Source organism: Haliotis rubra, unplaced genomic scaffold, assembly GCF_003918875.1.
Source record: "Haliotis rubra isolate DU_JTF1 unplaced genomic scaffold, ASM391887v1 Scf43, whole genome shotgun sequence".
NCBI lineage: Eukaryota > Metazoa > Mollusca > Gastropoda > Lepetellida > Haliotidae > Haliotis > Haliotis rubra.
In genome coordinates this window covers 13,438-32,872 of record NW_025767113.1, presented here as the reverse complement: position 1 = coordinate 32,872, position 19,435 = coordinate 13,438, and the positions used below count along the sequence as shown (strand labels likewise).

The 19,435-nt window shown below is 49.0% G+C and overlaps 1 protein-coding gene and 1 long non-coding RNA gene across 2 annotated transcripts; both read right to left on the bottom strand.

The window, feature by feature from the left end:
- Positions 1-3,582: 3,582 nt before the first annotated feature.
- LOC124288994 lies at positions 3,583-19,221 on the bottom strand. Its single transcript, XR_006901557.1, has 3 exons — positions 19,209-19,221; positions 5,447-5,452; positions 3,583-3,666 (listed from the first exon to the last, which is right to left on the bottom strand). It is a non-coding gene; the product is annotated as an uncharacterized LOC124288994 (long non-coding RNA).
- LOC124288993 (probable G-protein coupled receptor No9) lies at positions 3,662-16,840 on the bottom strand. Its single transcript, XM_046725590.1, has 2 exons — positions 16,683-16,840; positions 3,662-4,987 (listed from the first exon to the last, which is right to left on the bottom strand). The coding sequence occupies exon 2, from the start codon at positions 4,957-4,959 to the stop codon at positions 3,724-3,726; it is 1,236 nt and encodes a 411-aa protein (XP_046581546.1). The 5' UTR covers positions 4,960-4,987; positions 16,683-16,840; the 3' UTR covers positions 3,662-3,723.
- Positions 19,222-19,435: the final 214 nt, after the last annotated feature.

Genomic DNA, 19,435 nt, shown 5'->3' with positions numbered 1-19,435 from the left:
TGTAGATACTGGTGGATCTCTTGACTTGATACGTGAAGATTCAGGTGAATCTCTTGAATTTATACGTGTAGATACTAGTGGATCTCTAGACTTGATCCGTGTAGATACTGGTGGATCTCTTGACTTGATACGTGTAGATACCGGTGGATCTCTTGACTTGATACGTGTAGATACTTGTGGATCTCTTGAATTGATACGTGTAGATACCGATTGATCTCTTGACTGGATACGTGTAGATACCGATGGATCTCTTGACTTGATACGTGTAGATACTGGTGGATCTCTTGAATTGATACGTGTAGATACCGATTGATCTCTTGACTGGACACGTGTAGATACTGTTGGATCTCTTGAATTGATACGTGTAGATACTGGTGGATCTCTTGAATTGATACGTGTAGATACCGATTGATCTCTTGACTGGATCCGTGTAGATACCGATGGAACTCTTGACTTGATACGTGTAGATACTGGTGGATCTCTTGTGATATGTGTAGATACAGGTGGATCTCTTGACTTGATACGTGTAAATACTGATGAATCTCTTGACTTGATACGTGTAGATACCGGTGGATCTCTTGACTTGATACGTGTAGATACAGGTGGATCTCTCGACTTGATCCGTGTAGATACCGATGGATCTCTTGACTTGATACGTGTAGATACTGATGGATCTCTTGACTTGATACGTGTAGATACAAATGGATCTCTTGACTTGATACGTGTAGATACTTATGGATCTCTTGACTTGATCCGTGTAGATACTGGTGGATCTCTTGACTTGATACGTTTAGATACTGATGGATCTCTTGACTTGATCCGTGTAGATACTGATGGATCTCTTGACTTGATCCGTGTAGATACCGGTGGATCTCTTGATTTTATCCGTGTAGATACTGATGGATCTCCTGACTTGATACGTGTAGATACCAATGGAAATGTTGACAGCTTCTTCTTGGTAAAGGATTAACGTATAGCCTGAAGTGGACATGATTGATCCTCAAGCACGTGTCCATGTGGGACACGATCGCCTGTGACGCTCCTGCCTCTGACACGCCGTTTGTGATACCCAGTCTGTGACGCTCCCGTCTGTGACGCTCCCGTCTGTGAGGCTCCCGTCTGTGACACTCCCGTCCGTGACATCCCCGTCTGTGACATCCCCGTCTGTGACACCCCCGTCTGTGAGGCTCCCGTCTGTGATCCCCCCAACTGCGACTCTCCCGCCTGCTACTCTTGTCTGTGACATGCCCGTCTGTCATACCCCCGTCTGTGACATCCCCGTCTGTGATACCCCCGTCTGTGACATCCCCGTCTGTGATACCCCCGTCTGTGACATCCCCGTCTGTGACACCCCCGTCTGTGATATCCCCGTCTACGACACTCCCGCCTGTGATATCCCCGTCTGTAACATCCCCGTCTTTGACACCCCAGTCTGCGACATCCCCGTCTGTGACGCTCCCGTCTGTGACGCTCCCGTCTGTGACGCTCCTGTCTGTGACACCCCCGTCTGCGACATCCCCATCTGTGACACCCTCGTCTGTGAGGCTCCCGTCTGTGATATTCCCGTCGGCGACACCTCATCTGTGATCCCCCCAACTGTGACTCTCCCGTCTGCTACTCTTGTCTGTGACACGCCCATCTGTGATACTCCCGTCTGTGACACCCCCATCTGTGACACCCACAATTGTGACTCTCCTGTCTGTGACACGCACATCTGAAACCCTCCCGTCCTCGACACCCCCCTCTGTGACACTCCCGTCCGACACCCCCATCTCCGACACTCCATTTGTTACACCCTCACCTGCGACACCCCAATCTGTGACACCCCCAACTGTGACTCTCCCATCTGCTACTCTCCTATCTGTGACACCTCCGTCTGTGACACCCCCGACTGTGGCACCCACATCTGTGATACCCTTATGTGCGACGATCTCATCTGGGATACCCCCCATTTGTGACTCCCCCACCCCATCTGTGACCCCCATCTGTGATACCCTGACACCCCGTTTTGACACCCCCGTTTTGACACCACCGTATGCAACAAACGTGCAAAATGGTCCCTGTGATGACGAGTAATACAACCACGTTTTCAGGGACCGATATACTTTCCTCCTGGGCTTAGTTCTTTGAGACATTCCCATTTTTACGGTGCAAACATATGTGCCGAGGGTATCAACAGTTTTATTGCCTGAAATTCACCATAATTACATCATTGGACAGGGTACATCATATTCAGTTGACATAACGCAAGGTGTGTGTGTGTGTGTGGGGGTGTGTGTGTGTGGTGTGGGTGGGGGTGGTGGGTTATGTTCTCAGTGATGGTTGGCTACGTCAGAGTGGGGTAAGAGTTAGTGGGTTATGTTCTCAGTGATGATTGGCTACGTCAGAGTGGGGTAAGGGTTAGTGGGTTATGTTCGCAGTGATGGTTGGCTACGTCAGAGTGGGGTAAGAGTTAGTGGGTTATGTTCTCAGTGATGATTGGCTACGTCAGAGTGGGGTAAGGGTTAGTGGGTTATGTTCTCAGTGATGGTTGGCTACGTCAGAGTGGGGTAAGGGTTAGTGGGTTATGTTCTCAGTGATGATTGGCTACGTCAGAGCGGGGTAAGGGTTAGTGGGTTATGTTCTCAGTGATGGTTGGCTACGTCAGAGTGGGGTAAGGGTTAGTGGGTTATGTTCTCAGTGATGGTTGGCTACGTCAGAGTGGGGTAAGGGTTTGTGGGCTATGTTCGCAGTGATGATTGGCTACGTCAGAGTGGGGTAAGGGTTAGTGGGTTATGTTCGCAGTGATTGTTGGCTACGTCAGAGTGGGGTAAGAGGTAGTGGGTTATGTTCTCAGTGATGGTTGGCTACGTCAGAGTGGGGTAAGGGTTAGTTGGTAATGTTCGCAGTGATGATTGGCTACGTCAGAATTGTGTAAGAGATATTGGGCTATGTTCGCAGTGATGATTGGCTACGTCAGAGTGGTGTAAGAGATATTGGGCTATGTTCTCAGTGATGGTTACGTCAGACGGGTTAGAATGGTTATGTTCTCAGTGATGATATCAGAGTGGGGTAAGGGTTAGTGGGTTACGTTCTCAGTGATGATTGGCTACGTCAGAATTGTGTAAGAGAAGATGTCTGCAGTGATGATTGGCTACGTCAGAGTGTGCGAGATATTGGGCTATGTGTGATGATTGGCTACGTCAGAGTGGTGAAGGGTTAGTGGGTAGAGATATGTGGGCTATGTTCTCAGTGATGGTTGGCTACGTCAGAATTGTTGGAGATATTGGGCTATGTTCGCAGTGATGATTGGCTACGTCAGAGTGTGTAAGAGATATTGGGCTATGAGATATTGGGCTATGTTCTCAGTGATGGTTGGCTACGTCAGAGTGGGGTAAGAGATATTGGGCTATGTTCGCAGTGATGATTGGCAACGTCAGAGTGGGGTAAGAGATATTGGGCTATGTTCGCAGTGATGATTGGCAACGTCAGAGTGGGGTAAGAGTTAGTGGGTTATGTTCTCAGTGATGGTTGGCTACGCCAGAGTGGGGTAAGAGTTAGTGGGTTATGTTCTCAGTGATGGTTGGCTGTGTAGGTAAAGTGGGTAATGCTTTGTGATGATTGGCTCTCTCGGACCGGACAGGGAATTAGGGGATGTTTGTTGGCTACCACAGAGAATGGTATTCACTTGTTTTCCCTGTTGGGATGTCTCTGGACCACCTAGTATTAATCACAGCAAGTCTGTCACAGAATTGACTGCGTATTGTCCGTATGTTCCACTTTAATTTCAACGTTGCTCTCCGACCTCTTCCAGCATGGGCAGAATATGGGCCGGCACTCTTGCCGGAACCTGGCGTTGCAGAAACTGTAGATAACCGGGTTGGCGGCGTTGCTCAACAGGTAGGAGCGCACAAAGATGTTGAACAGTATAATCTCAGTGGTGTCAGTTAGATTCGCAAGGAACATTTCACGTTTTGCTCCACGAATCAAGGCAGTGATGAAGAAAGGCAGGAAACTGAGCATGAAGATGACCGTGATGATGAACAGCATGAGGGTAGACTTGGCCGGCTTGTAGGCTGTCTTCTTGTTGTGGAGATCCTTCAGAAGGGCTTGGGCCAGCTTTACGGCGTGTTGGTTGGCCCGTGGGGAGGGAGGCCTTAACTGAGAGTCACTTCCAACTGCAAGTGAGTTATTGTCTAGCACATTTGCTTCAATGTGTTCTGGGTTGTCCACATACCCTGATATCCGCCTATGGACAGGACTGCTTCGGATACGTTCTTCCTGTCGGCCCCTTAGTAGCTTTATCTCCATTGCAACTTTCACATAAAGGGAGATAATTGCTGCTGCAATAGCAAGAAAACTGATGAAAAATACGGAATAGAATATGACTGGGTACCAGGTGTTTTCGTAGTCGTCTTCTATAAGGCAGGTTGTGCCGTTCTGTGTGCCGCCGATACTCAAAGTTTTATTTCCGTAGATAAGCAGTGACGGCCATGACATGCCCAGTGACAGGATGACGGCCAGCATACACATTCTCCTCGCTCTCACTTTGGTAAAACAGACTTTCAAAGGTCTGCACACCTTACAGTATCTGTCTACAGCTATAGCTAATAATATCAATGATGTAGAACCATTTAGTGTGTAGGTTAAAAACCGCGACACCTTGCACCAAACGGGGGCATTAAATGACACAATCTTGAACATTACAGCCATCTCTGTCGGTGCGCAGATCAAGCAGTTGGCAAGGTCAAGGACTGCTAGGACCAACATGAATTGTTTCGTGACTGTCAGACGCAGCCTGTAACCGTAGACGTAGCAGACAACGATGTTCCCAACCGTCCCTGTCACAATGATCAGCCCGACGTACAACAATGCCGGCCAGAGCGCCAGGTTCCTCTCCTCATCGGTAGATGGAACGCCCTGCGCCATGTTGAAATCTTCGCCCTGCTGGTAGCCATATGTCTGTCTTGTTGTGTTCATTGGCGGCAACAGTTACCACGATACGATTCTGTAAATATCAGTACAATTCACTGGTTAGTAAACTTAAAAGTACATAACATACATTTTCTCTAACTGGCAGTTAAGAATTGAAAACAAACATATGCTCATAGTAAACGTCACGACCATTCACAGATCTGGCAATGAGTACGGGATTAACAATCCATTACAATGTAGTTTAGTTGTAGCGGATAAGTAGATAAGTGAACTGGTCTCTGCGCTAATGGGACATGTTTCGGTTTGGCAAAACGTGTAATGGTTTCGCTGACCTCATGTGTACTGGTCAATTGGATTTGGCTGATGACATCTGGTGTGTGCTTGAGTCGGTGTGTTTGCAAGTAATACGTAAATTGCTTCATAGTGTAGAACTATGGGCAAACTATAGACAAACCCCTGTTTTAGTGAAGAGATATGTATAAACGGTAGACAAGCTACCTTCGCAATGTAGAGCTATGTATACACTGTAGACAAGTCACTGTGTCAGTGTGGAACGATGCATAAACCGTAGCCAAGCCCAGCTTTACTGACATCCCTCCCAACTCTACTAACATCCCTCCCAACTCTACTGACACCCCTCCCAACTCTACTGACAACTCTCCCAACTCTTACTGACAACTCTCCCAACTCTACTGACAACTCTCCCAACTCTACTGACAACTCTTCCAACTCTACTGACAACTCTCCCAACTCTACTGACGACTCTCCCAACTCTACTGACAACTCTCCCAACTCTACTGACAACTCTCCCAACTCTACTGACAACTCTCCCAACTCTACTGACAACTCTCCCAAGCTCTACTGACAACTCTCCCAGCTCTCTCTCCCAGCTCTACTGACAAGCTCTCTGACCAACTCTACTGACAACTCTCCCAGCTCTACTGACAACTCTCCCAGCTCTTCTGACAACTCTCCCAGCTCTACTGACAACTCTCCCAGCTCTACTGACAACTCTCCCAACTCTACTGACAACTCTCCCAGCTCTACTGACAACTCTCCCAACTCTACTGACAACTCTCCCAGCTCTACTGACAACCTCTCCAACTCTACTGACAACTCTCCCAGCTCTACTGACAACTCTCCCAACTCTACTGACAACTCTCCCAGCTCTACTGACAACTCTCCCAGCTCTACTGACAACTCTCCCAGCTCTACTGACAACTCTCCCAACTCTACTGACAACTCTCCCAGCTCTACTGACAACTCTCCCAACTCTACTGACAACTCTCCCAACTCTACTGACAACTCTCCCAACTCTACTGACAACTCTCCCAACTCTACTGACAACTCTCCCAGCTCTACTGACAACTCTCCCAGCTCTACTGACAACTCTCCCAACTCTACTGACAACTCTCCCAGCTCTTCTGACAACTCTCCCAGCTCTACTGACAACTCTCCCAGCTCTACTGACAACTCTCCCAACTCTACTGACAACTCTCCCAACTCTACTGACAACTCTCCCAACTCTACTGACAACTCTCCCAGCTCTACTGACTACTGACAACATCTCTCCCAGCTCTACTGACAACTCTCCCAGCTCCCATTTCTGACAACTCTCCCAGCTCTGCTGACAACTCTCCCAACTCTGCTGACATCTCTCTCCCAACTCTACTGACAACTCTCCCAGCTCTACTGACAACTCTCCCAGCTCTGCGACTGACAACTCTCCCAGCTCTACTGACAACCTCCCTCCCAGCTCTACTGACAACTCTCCCAGCTCTACTGACAACTCCCTCCCAACTCTCCCAGCTGACAACTCTCCCAGCTCTACTGACAACTCTCCCAGCTCTCTACTGACAACCTCTCCCAGCTCTACTGACACCTCTCCCAGCTCTACTGACAACTCTCCCAGCTCTACTGACAACTCTCCCAACTCTACTGACAACTCTCCCAACTCTACTGACAACTCTCCCAGCGCTCTACTGACAACTCTCCCAACTCTACTGACCCAGCTCCTCCCACTCTGACAGCTCTCCCAACTCTCTACTGACAACTCTCCCAGCTCTACTGACAACTCTCCCCCAGCTCTACTGACAACTCTCCCAGCTCTACTGACAACTCTCCCAGCTCTACTGACAACCTCCCAGCCTCTACTGACAACTCTCCCAACTCTACTGACAACTCTCCCAGCCCTCTCTACTCGACAACTCTCCCAGCTCTACTGACAACTCTCCCAACTCTACTGACAACTCTCCCAACTCTACTGACAACTCTCCCAACTCTACTGACAACTCTCCCAGCTCTACTGACAACTCTCCCAGCTCTACTGACAACTCTCCCAGCTCTACTGACAACTCTCCCAAGCTCTACTGACAACTCTCCCCAGCTCTCCTGACAACTCCCAGCTCTCTACTGACAACTCTCCCAGCTCTACTGACAACCTCTCCCAACTTCTACTGACAACTCTCCCAACTCTACTGACAACTCCCAGCAACTTCTACTGACAACTCTCCCAGCTCTACTGACAACTCTCCCAGCTCTACTGACAACTTCTCCCAACCCTACTGACAACCTCTCCCAGCTCTACTGACAACTCTCCCAGCTCTACTGACAACTCTCCCAGCTCTTGACAACAACTCTCCCAGCTCTACTGACAACTCTCCCAACTTCTACTGACTGCTCCCAACTCTACTGACAACTCCCCAACTCTACTGACAACTCTCCCAGCTCTACTGACAACCTCCCAGCCCCTACTGACAACTCTCCCAGCCTCACTGACAACCTCCCAGCTCTCTGACAACTCTCCCAGCTCTACTGACAACTCTCCCAACTCTGCTGACAACTCTCCCAACTCTACTGACAACTCTCCCAACTCTCTACTGACAACTCCCAGCCCCCACTCGGACAACTCTCCCAGCTCTACTGACAACCTCCCAAGCTCTACTGACAACTCTCCCAACTCTACTGACAACTCTCCCAGCTCTACTGACAACTCTCCCAGCTCTACTGACAACCTCCCAGCTCTACTGACAACCTCCCAACTTTACTGACAACTCCCAGCTCTACTGACAACTCTCCCAGCTCTGACGACAACCTCCCAGCTCTTTACCGACAACCTCCCAACTCTACTGACAACTCTCCCCAGCTCTTCTGACAACCCTCCCAGCCTACTGACAACTCTCCCAGCCTCTGCTGACAGCTCTGACAACTCCCAACTCTCCCGGCTCCAGCTGACCTCGACAACCTCCCCACCTCTACTGACAACCTCCCAGCTCTACTGACAACCTCCCAACTCTCCCGACAACCTCCCCAACTCCCCCAGCTCTGACAACCTCCCAGCCCTACTGACAACCTCCCCAGCCCTACTGACAACCTCCCAACTCTGCACTGACACCTCTCCCAACTCTACTGACAACTCTCCCAGCTCCCCACTGACAACCTCCCCAACTCCCCACTGACAACCTCCCAACTCTACTGACAACCTCCCCAACTCTTACAACTGACAACCTCTCCCAACTCTCTACTGACAACTCTCCCAGCCTCTACTGACAACTCTCCCAACTCTACTGACAACTCTCCCAACTCTACTGACAACCTCCCCAGCTCTACCGACAACCTCCCCAGCTCTACTGACACTGACAACTCTCCCAACTCCACTGACAACTTCCCCAACCTCTACCGACAACCCCCACTCTGCTGACAACTCTCCCAGCCTCTACTGACAACCCTCCCAACTCTGACAACTCTCCCTGACTCTCTCTACTGATTCTCCCAACTCTCTACCGACCAGCTCTCCCAACTCTACCGACAACCTCCCCAACTCCCATCTGACAACTCTCCCCTCTACTGACAACTCCCCAGCTGACAACTCTCCCAGCTCTACTGACAACCCTCCCCAAGCTCTCCCACTGACAACCTTCCAACCTCTACTGACAAGTCTCCCAACTCTACTGACAACTCTCCCAACTTCTGATAACTCCCAGCTCTCCCCCAGCTCTGCTGACAACTCTCTCCCAGCTCTTACTGACAACTCTCCCCAACTCTCCAACTTCTACTTCGACAACTCTCCCAGCTCTTCTGACAACTCTCCCAGCCTCTACTGACAACTCCCAGCTCTGACTCTGACTGAACCTCTCCCAGCTCTACTGACAACTCTCCCAACTCCCTACTGACAACTCTCCCAGCTCTACTGACAACTCTCCCAGCTCTACTGACAACCTCCCAGCTCTACCGACAACTCTCCCAACTCTACTGACATCCTCCCCCAGCTCTACTGACAACCTCCCAAGCTCTACTGACAACTCTCCCCAGCTCTACTGACAACCTCCCCAACTCTACTGACAACTCTCCCAGCTCTCACTGACAACCTCCCAGCTCTACTGACAGCTCTCCCAACTCTGCTGACCAACCTCCCCACCTCTACCGACAACCTCTCCCAGCTCTACTGACAACCTCCCCAACTCTACTGACAACTCTCCCAGCTCTACTGACAACCTCTCCAAAGCTCTACTGACAACTCTCCCAGCTCTACTGACAACTCTCCCAACCTCTACTGACAACTCCCAGCTCTACTGACAACCTCCCCAGCTCTACTGACAACCTCTCCCAGCCCTACTGACAGCTCTCCCAACTCTACTGACAATCCTCCCAGCTCTACAACTCTGCCCAACTCCCACAACCTCTCCCAACTCTACTGACAACTCTCCCAACCCCCACCTGACAACCTCCCAACTCCCCACAACTGACAACCTCCCCAAGCTTCCCACCTGACAACCTCCCCACCCCCTACCGACAACCTCCCAGCCTCTACTCACAACCTCCCAACCCTCTACTGACAACCTCCCAACTCCCACTGACAACTCCTCCCCAGCCTCCCTACTGACAAACCGCTGTCCCAGCCCTACCTGACAACCTCCTCCCAACCCTACTGACAACCCCTCCCAACCCCACTACCGACAACTCCTCCCCAACCCCTACCGACATCTCTCCCCACCACCTCGACAACCTCCCAACCTCCACCGACAACCCTCCCAGCCCCACTGACAACCTCCCAACCTACTGACAACCTCCCAACTCCTACCAGGAACTACCCCGACCCCTACCAACCTCCCAACCCCACCGACAACCTCCCAGCTCCCCCTACTGACAACTCTCCCAGCCTCTACTGACGGACAACCTCCCAACCCCCACTGACAACCTCCCAACCCCACTGATCAACCTCTCCTCGATACCCCCTCTACCGACAACCTCCCAACCGACAACCTCCACCTCCACTGACAACCTCCCAGTTCCCACCGACAACCTCCCAACCCTTACCGACAACCTCCCCAACCCTACCGACAACCTCCCAGCCCCACTGACAACCTCCCCAGCCCCTTTACCGACAACCTCCCCACCGACAACCTCCCCAACCCCCCACTGACCTCCCCAGCTTCTACCGACAACCTCCCCACGCTTCCAACCCCTCCCAGCCTGACCCCTCCCAATCCCCACCCCGACAACCTCCCAACCCCACCGACAACCTCCTCAACCCCAACTGACAACCTCAACCCCTCCAGCCTCCTGACAACCTCCCCAGCCCTACTGACAACCTCCCCAACTCCTACCGACAACCTCCCAACCCCACCGACATCCTGCCCCTGACAGCCCTCACCACCAACCTCCTAACTCCCCACCCTACCCATCCAGACACAACCTCCCAGCTCGACTGACAAACCTCCCCTCCCCACTGACCTCCCCAGCCCTCTGACATCACCCCAACCTCTACTCGACACCGTTTGCATGGCGTACTTTGTTGTTTAATGTTTTAGTGCTGTGCACAGCGCACTCCGGGCTGCGTGCGCACTTATATCCCGGTGCACAGATGCGGCCTTGGCGCCGTGCGCACAGTGCATCTGGGGCGCCAAAGTACAGCGCACTATCCACGCGCCAGCACGGCCCCAAGGCCAAAGTGGTCCCAGGCCCAAAGCGCCGCGCATAGCGCACCAGCGCCAGCCCGCACAGCGCATCAGGGCAGCCGCCCACAGCGTGTAATCTGATGCGCCGAACGTCAATCGCCCATCCCGGCGACGCGCATGAACCCGATACCGCGCAATAGCGTCTTCCTCATTCTGCGCATACGCATCTGGAGATCGCGCGCATAGCAGGTTCCACCTATCTTGCGCATTAGCGTGCATCTGGGCGCCGTGCGCATAGCGTCTTCCGTGGCCCTGCGTGCATACAGCGCGCACTGGGCGCCGTGCGTTAGCGCGCCTTCCGGTTCCCAGCGCACAGCGCGCATCTGGATCAGCATAGTGCGTCTTCACTGTGCGCATACGCGCATCTGGAGCGCCGTGCGCACAGCGTCCCCACCCTGGTGCGCACAGCGCATCTGGCGCCGTGCGCATAGCGTCTTCCACCTTGCGCACCGCCGCAATCTGGGCGGCCGTGCCCAATCGCCTTGATCCCGGCGACGTACAGCGCATCTAAATAGCGCGCACAGCGCGCCTTCCTATTCTGCGCACGGCGCATCTGGACGCCGCTCCAGCGCATCTGTCGCGCCGGGTACGCACAGCGCGCCTTTGGCGCCGGCTTGGTATTAGCGGTGACGGCTGTGTATAGTGGCCTTTGGGGTTGTGCGGCATAATCGCCTTCCTTGTCTTGTGCGCATAGTGCATCTAATGCCTGTGCATAGTGTGGTTTTTTTGTCTTTGTGCATGGTGCATTTGCGTTGGTTTCCAGGGAGCAGGCATCAGTGGTTGTTCTTGTATTAGCGGTAATTTGAGGCCAGGTGTGGCTAGTGTCTTTTCCTTGTCTTTGTGTATGCGGCATCTAAGCCAAAATAGCGGCATTTGTCGTGCCTGGCTCCAGACAGCGGTAATTTGAGCGCTGCATAGTGTCTTCCTTGTCTTGTGCATAGTGCATCTGCCAGCCGCGTGCACAGCGCATCTATCGTGACGCGCGCACAGCGGCCCTTGGGGCACGCCACGCATGGGCCGCCGCACAGCGCATCTGGGGCGACGTGCGCAGCGCGGCCTGGGGTGCTGTGTGCATAAAGGCATTTGTCTCACGCTGTGCAAAGCTCCATTTTGGGCATCACGGGCTGCGTGCATCTTGGGGCAACCAGGCATAGTCTTGCATTTGGGGTCCTGCATAGTGCATCTGAGGTGACGTGTGACAGTGTGAACTTGGCATTTTTGCATGAGCATTTGAGGCCACAGGCACAGCCCCATGTATTTAGGGATCCAGCATGAGTGCATTTGAGGCAGTGTGCGGGTAGTGTGTATCTAGGGTGGTGTGTGTGCATAGTGTGGCATTTGGGGTCTCTTTGAAAGACAGTGATTTGGGGCGCCTGTGTGAGCATTTAGGACTTGGTGTTGTAGACATCTAGATTTGGGTTTGACTTTTAGACAGGCATGACAGTGGCATTTGGGCAGGTGTGTGTGTGACTAGGTGTGTGAGCCTCCTGGGTCTCAGCACAGGCTCTGGTGCTGTGTGTATAGTCTTAATTTGGGGTGCTGTGTGCATAGTGTGTGCATGTGGAGGCACGTGCTCCACAGCAAGTGTGACTTGGGGTAGTGTGTGGCATAGTCTAGGATTTGGGGTATCTTTTTTTTTGCATGCAGAGCATTTGATGGCTGTGCACAGCCTGCATTGAGGGACCTGTGCACAGTGCATTTGAGGTGAGTGCATAGTGCACTTAGTGTGAGTAATTTAGTGCTGTGTGCATAGTCTTAGATTTGGGGTGCTGTGTGTATAGTTTAGATTTGGGTGTTGTGTGTGACACAAATGCATGTGGAGGTGATGTGTTTGAAGGTGGCCGGAGGGAGGGGAGAGGGAGGCACTAGGTGTTGTAAAAAATAACTGCATCTGAGATGTCCATATTAGCCTAGGAATTTGGGCATGTCAGACATCCAGACTGAGGCTATGTGCATCTGAGGAGGCATGCACTGAGACGCCCAGCACACTCATCTAGGACCATTAGCACCTGAGGTCCCAGCATAGCATGCATCTGAGGTCCATTAGGCCTAGGATTTGGGCACCAGTCCCAGTATTGATCTGATGTGCAGGCCTTGAGGACATTGTGACTTGACAACCAGCATTGAGGCCAAGGCCATCTGAGGACTTGAGGACCAGGACCTGAGGACCTGGAGACAGGACACAGCAGCACAACTGAAAGTGGAAAGAAGAAATAACTGCACACACTTGTGGAACACACAGGAGACAGGAAGGGACAAGGAAAAATAATGACATTTTAGGAAAGGAATGGATAATGGAGTGAATAAGGACGAGAAGGAAGAATAGAAAGGGGAAAGGAGAATAGAGGTAGGGAAGGAAAAGAAATAGATAATATGGAAGGAGAAGGAGGAATGGATAATATGGAGGAAGAGGACCCACAGGAATGGACACTGCACAGGCACACAATGGCACACGGAGGAATGACACAATGCATAGAATGGACACAGAAGAGGACCCCAGGAGACCAGAAAGACACAGGCACACAAGGAAAGGAAATATGGACAGAGGACCAAAGGAAAGAGGTCAGGAGGGGAGGAAGGACATTAAAAAGAATATGGACAATGGAGGAAGGAAATGGAGAATAGAAAGAAAGGATAATGTAATGGAGGTATTGAAAAATATGGACACAAAATGGCACACCTTTAAAAAGAAAATATGGATAGTGTGTATTGAGGTATTAAGTATATTACGGCGTCGTAATATGATAATGTGTGCATTGAGGCATTGGGTACATTAACGTTTTGTGGTTTCTGTGTTAAGATAATGTGCATTGAGTATTATGATATGATAGGTGTGTATGAGGTACCGGTATATTAAGGGTATTATTAACCTTGTGTGTGGGTTTTATTGTGTATTATGATAACCTTGTGTGTGTTTTCTGTATTGATAATGTGTGTATTGAGGTATTGGGTACATTAACCTTTTGTGTATTATGATAATATGTGTATTGGGTTTTAAGGTGTTTTCTGTATTATGTGTATTATGATAATAAATGTGTGTATTGAGGTATATAGGTGGCGTAGGCATTAACCTTTTGTGTGGAGTTTTCTGTATGGGTTTTGTGATATGATAATGTGTGTATTGAGGTATTGGGTACATTAACCTTTTACATGTGTTTTCTGTATTATGGTAATGTGTGTATTGAGGTATAGGGTACAATAAGGTGTTTTGTGTGATAATGTGTGTATATATAGCGTCATAAGACTGTATTATGCGTGTATTGAGGTATTGGGTACGTGTGTATATAGCCATCTGTGCGTTACACCTGCTCCCTGTTGTGTCATTAGTTGACGGCTCCTATCTACAGGAGTCGTGTATTTCCGCTTGTTCACAGCGTCACATTTCCCACAGTTGTTCGTTGCCCACGCTGAAAACGAACCGTTCAGTCAAGGGTCTTTGAGCCATCTACCTTCATGCATGGCGTCACTGACGACCCATGTGACCACAACCACGAAGTTGTGGTCCCAACAGACGCCATTCCTGACACAGGTGTCGGTCTGTATGGGCTTGACCGGCTTTAGTGGTGATACAAACAAACATAAATTTGGTCTCTTCTTTGCGTCGCAGGGCGTATAATGTACATACCACCAGCAATTTCTTACTCTGTTTCAAGACACATAACTACAACTTCTAATCGTACTACTCAGACATGTCGTAGGCATGGACGCCTTAGACAATATAGAACTTGCACATCACATCACCAGCACGTGTCAGTCACTGGATATAAACATTGGTGCATTGTCTAACAATACTTCCCAACGCCGGTTTCATACGTACAATTTCACAGAAATGAAATTTCATAGGTTCATAGGTTCGACAATATCATTATAAGTGAAAAGTGTAATACACAGGTAGAAGGTCACCATGATAGGTGCGCTTGTGCTGGATGCCTTTGTCTTTTGGACAATAAAATAACTTTAAAACAAACAGTGCTCATGCCATTGTTTATGGAAAACGAACAAATTTTAAAAGTACAGGTAAGTGTATGGAACTACCTGTATCACAAGCAAGTGTAAGGGACTACCTGTATCACTGGCAAGTTTTATGGGACTACCTGTATCACAGGCAAGTGTATGGGACTACCTATACCACAGGCAAGGGTATGGGACTACCTATATCACAGGCAAGGGTATGGGACTACCTATATCACAGGCAAGTGTATGGGATTACCTATATCACAGGTAAGTGTATCGGACTGCGTATATCACAGGCAAGTGTATCGGACTACCTATATCACAGGCAAGTGTATGGGACTACCTGTATCACAGGCAAGTGTATCGGACTACCTTTATCACAGGCAAGGGTATGGGACTACCTATATCACAGGCAAGTGTATGGGACTGCGTATATCACAGGCAAGTGTATGGGACTACCTGTATCACAGGCAAGTGTATGGGACTACCTGTATCACAGGCAAGGTTTTTGGGACTACCTATACCACAGGCAAGTGTATCGGACTACCTATATCACAGGCAAGGGTATCGGACTACCTTTATCACAGGCAAGGGTATGAGACTACCTATATCACAGACAAGGGTATGGGACTACCTATATCACAGGCAAGTGTATGGGATTACCTATATCACAGGTAAGTGTATCGGACTGCGTATATCACAGGCAAGTGTATCGGACTACCTATATCACAGGCAAGGGTATGGGACTACCTATATCACAGGCAAGGGTATGGGACTACCTATATCACAGGCAAGTGTATCGGACTGCGTATATCAAAGGCAAGTGTATGGGACTACCTATATCACAGGCAAGTGTATGGGACTACCTGTATCACAGGCAAGTTTTTTGGGACTACCTATACCACAGGCAAGTGTATCGGACTACCTATATCACAGGCAAGGGTATCGGACTACCTTTATCACAGGCAAGGGTATGAGACTACCTATATCACAGACAAGGGTATGGGACTACCTATATCACAGGCAAGTGTATCGGACTACCTATATCACAGGCAGGTGTATATATCACAGGCAAGTGTATGGGACTACCTATCACAGGGATTACCCATATCACAGGCAAGTGTATGGGATTACCCATATCACAGGCAAGTGTATGGGACTACCTATATCACAGGCAAGCAGGTATGGGATGGCTACTTATATCACAGGCAAGGGGACTATGGACTACCTATATCACAGGCAAGTGTATGGGACTACCTATACCACAGGCAAGTGTATGGGACTACCTATACCACAGCAAGTGTATGGGACTACGTATATCACAGGCAAGTATATGGGACTACCTATACCACAGGCAAGTGTATAGAACTACGTATACCACAGGCATGTGTATATGACTACGTATAACACAGGCAAGTGTATATGACTACGTATATCACAGGCAAGTGTATAGAACTGACTATATCACATGCAAGTGTATGGGACTACCTATTTCCGTACACAGTCAGCGAGGTGTATGACACTTTCATATTACACATGGCGTGTTGATAGGTACAACCGGGAAGTAAATAGAGTCAGATATCGTAGTCGTTGACCTGCCATTGACGACTGCTGCTACGCATCGCTACATTCATCAAATAATAAACAAGTCATATGATCAAAGTGTTAAGCACGTTCGGGACACAATTGGTTGCTAGGAATAGTAACTGTAACTTAAACTGTAACTGCGATATCGTAAGTCAGGCGAGTGGGTCGGCGAGGTCTGTTAACAATAAGTATCGAGGACGCCTGGCCGCCTTGCCTCACACCATACCCACCCTTACCTTGGAGGTAAGAAGATAATGTCAGCGTACGTACCTCCACTCTCCATTCTAAGCGTTTAGTCCGGACAGCTGTGGCGTAATGACATACTAAAGCCAGGCCTGCAGTTGTACACAATTCCTTCCGACATGAGAAGGATTCACGTGAATCATATCCTGAGCACCGAGCTCACATTCCGAAGCTCACAGTTAACCCTTAACACTTACCCTCCACCTAACACAGACTGCGGAAAGAATGTTGGGTTAACCCTACCGCTGTCAATTACACGTCGTACCGGACTCGATGTTTATTGCTAAACTCATCATCTATACGTAAAAAACAGGATTTGGCCCAGTGTTTTGAACCTAGGCTTGACCTGAAGGTAAGTACTAGGAATGCAGGGTAGTTCAGTGATCATTAGGTAACAGCTACAAACGCAAGGCAAGCCCTAGGAACGGAAGGTAAGAACTAGGAACCTAAAGTAGGTACAAGAAAGGAATGTCAAGTTAGAACTGGAAGCAGAAGGTTAATACCATGAAGGTAAAGTACTTTCTAATGACGGGTTAATACTAAGAAGATTATGCACTCCTTCGGAAGTAAGGTCAACACTATAAAGGCGCTGTACCTTCTAGGGCGTAAAGGCTAATACTATGAAGGTACTGTTCTCTAAAAGGAAGTAAGATCAATATCGTGAAGGCGCGGTACCTTCTAGGAACATAAAGAGTAATACCATGAAGGTAATGTACGTTCCAATGATGTACGGTTACTGCTAAGACGGCTATGCACTCTTCAAGACGTAAGGGTAATACCATGAAGGTGCTGTTCCTATAAGGAAGTAAGGTCAATATCGTGAAGGCGCGGTACCTTCTAATGCTGGGGGTTGGGGTTGTGTGTGTGTGTATGGAGGTGTGTGTGTGTGTGTGTGTGTGTGTGTGTGTGTGTGTGTGTGTGTGTGTGTGTGTGTGTGTGTGTGTGTGTGTGTGTGTGTGTGTGTGTGTGTGTGTGTGCTTTAATGAAGATAAGGTGAGTAGCTTCGAAAGGTAAAAACACAGGGATACAAATATGCCCTAAAGGAGAAAATAAACTTAAAGAGAACGATAGCAATGGAGAAGGAATTAGCTCCCCAAAGATGGGTAGGTTGTTATAATGTTTGGAAGATAACACCGTCTCTAGCATTTCACTCTTTTCGGACAGAAGAAGCCGGTTTCTTATAGAAATCGAATTTGTTTATGTCGGGTGGAATCCAGTTTCCTTCCGAGAAATGTCTGTTTGTTTGTTTGATGTCGCACTCAGCAATATTCCTCAATCGCCCCAAACGACACCCATGGGTTGCTGAAGATCAATTCAAATCCTGGTCTTCACAGTGCTATAGAGAAAGGAAGGAAGCCACTCCCCCTGAAGAAGATGGAAGCCAGTTTGCTGAAAGATGGGAAGTAGTTAGCCCTCAGACGAGCGAAACCATTTGCCAGCGCAGCAACTGATACGCACTATAACGTTAACAAAAGGTGTGTCCCAGCTGCATTGCACAGTTCGGAGACTTATCTTGCTCCAATTTCATTTGGACTCCGCCAACTTTCGGCGCCAATGTAGCAACCATAAATATTAGAGTCACATTATTTGAATCGAACCTGATCCATCGTGTTCATTATCATATTGTGAACCGACTTTCGTTCGACATCAAAATACTTTTGGGTGGACATATGGATGTCACCGTCGATGAACTTGAAAGAATATGTAATGCTGTTCAGTTGTATATTTGTGGCAGTAACAGATTTTGTATATTTTAACATGTTGTAAATTGATTAGAATTCATGTAAATAAATGCTTCAAATTTCATTGCACAGCTTTAGTCATTTTATTTTATCTTGATACTTAGCCTGCCTTAACTAACTATCACCCACAGCCAGTTCACTGAGCATGCTTACCGCATGTTCACCACACAGCACAATAACATAAACCCTTCCCCACCTACGTTCTTTTGTCTTTATAGCCAGCTTGGGCAATCAGCTAAGCTTTACACTTTTACACATTACAAGGTTTGTGGTCACTCCACATTCAATCTTCAGTGTGTCAACATGTCCTGTTCATTTTCTGGACATACCTTTGGATCACATCTTTGGATCATATTCTAAGGTAATTTGGATATCTTATCTATTTATTGTTCATGTATATCATTTGTAGATATAACTTGTAAACTGAGGGGCAAAAGAAACGTCCCCAAAGTAAAATTGTAAAAAACATTTCTTCTGTTTTCGTTATGACGGAAATTTATTTAGGAACACGTCTCCCGAACGCATCCCCACGTCTCACCGAAAGGAAATCCACGTGGAGTTTTTTGTAAGCATGAAAATTGCTTTTATTCACGTTTTTTGCATGCTTCTGTGGAAACATACCCGTATGAAAGTACAGTATAAAAATGATGCTCGACTGTTCGAATTCATCACTTCAATACGTTGGACACAAAGAACATGCCTCGACTCACGGCAGAACAGAGAGAACGAGCTATTGGGATGTTGCAGCTGGGTGCTTCTCACAGTCACGTTGCAAGAATCATGGGTTGCAGCAAGAAAACCATCACCAGACTGATGACACGCTTCAGAACAACAGGTCGGACTGCAGACAGGCCTAGGACAGGAGACCACCCGTAACCACCCCTCAGGAAGACCGCCATTTACGGGTGCTTCACTTGCGCAACAGATTCCTGACTGTGACGTCATCAGCAACAACCAGCCTTACCCATCCAGTCAGTAGAAGGACCATATCCAGACGACTCCGCCGATTCGGTATCAGAGCCTACAGACCATTCCGGG

Excerpts from the sequence above, each read along its gene's own strand:
- LOC124288993 (XM_046725590.1), bottom strand. The coding sequence starts at position 4,959 with ATGAACACAACAAGACAGACATATGGCTACCAGCAGGGCGAAGATTTC.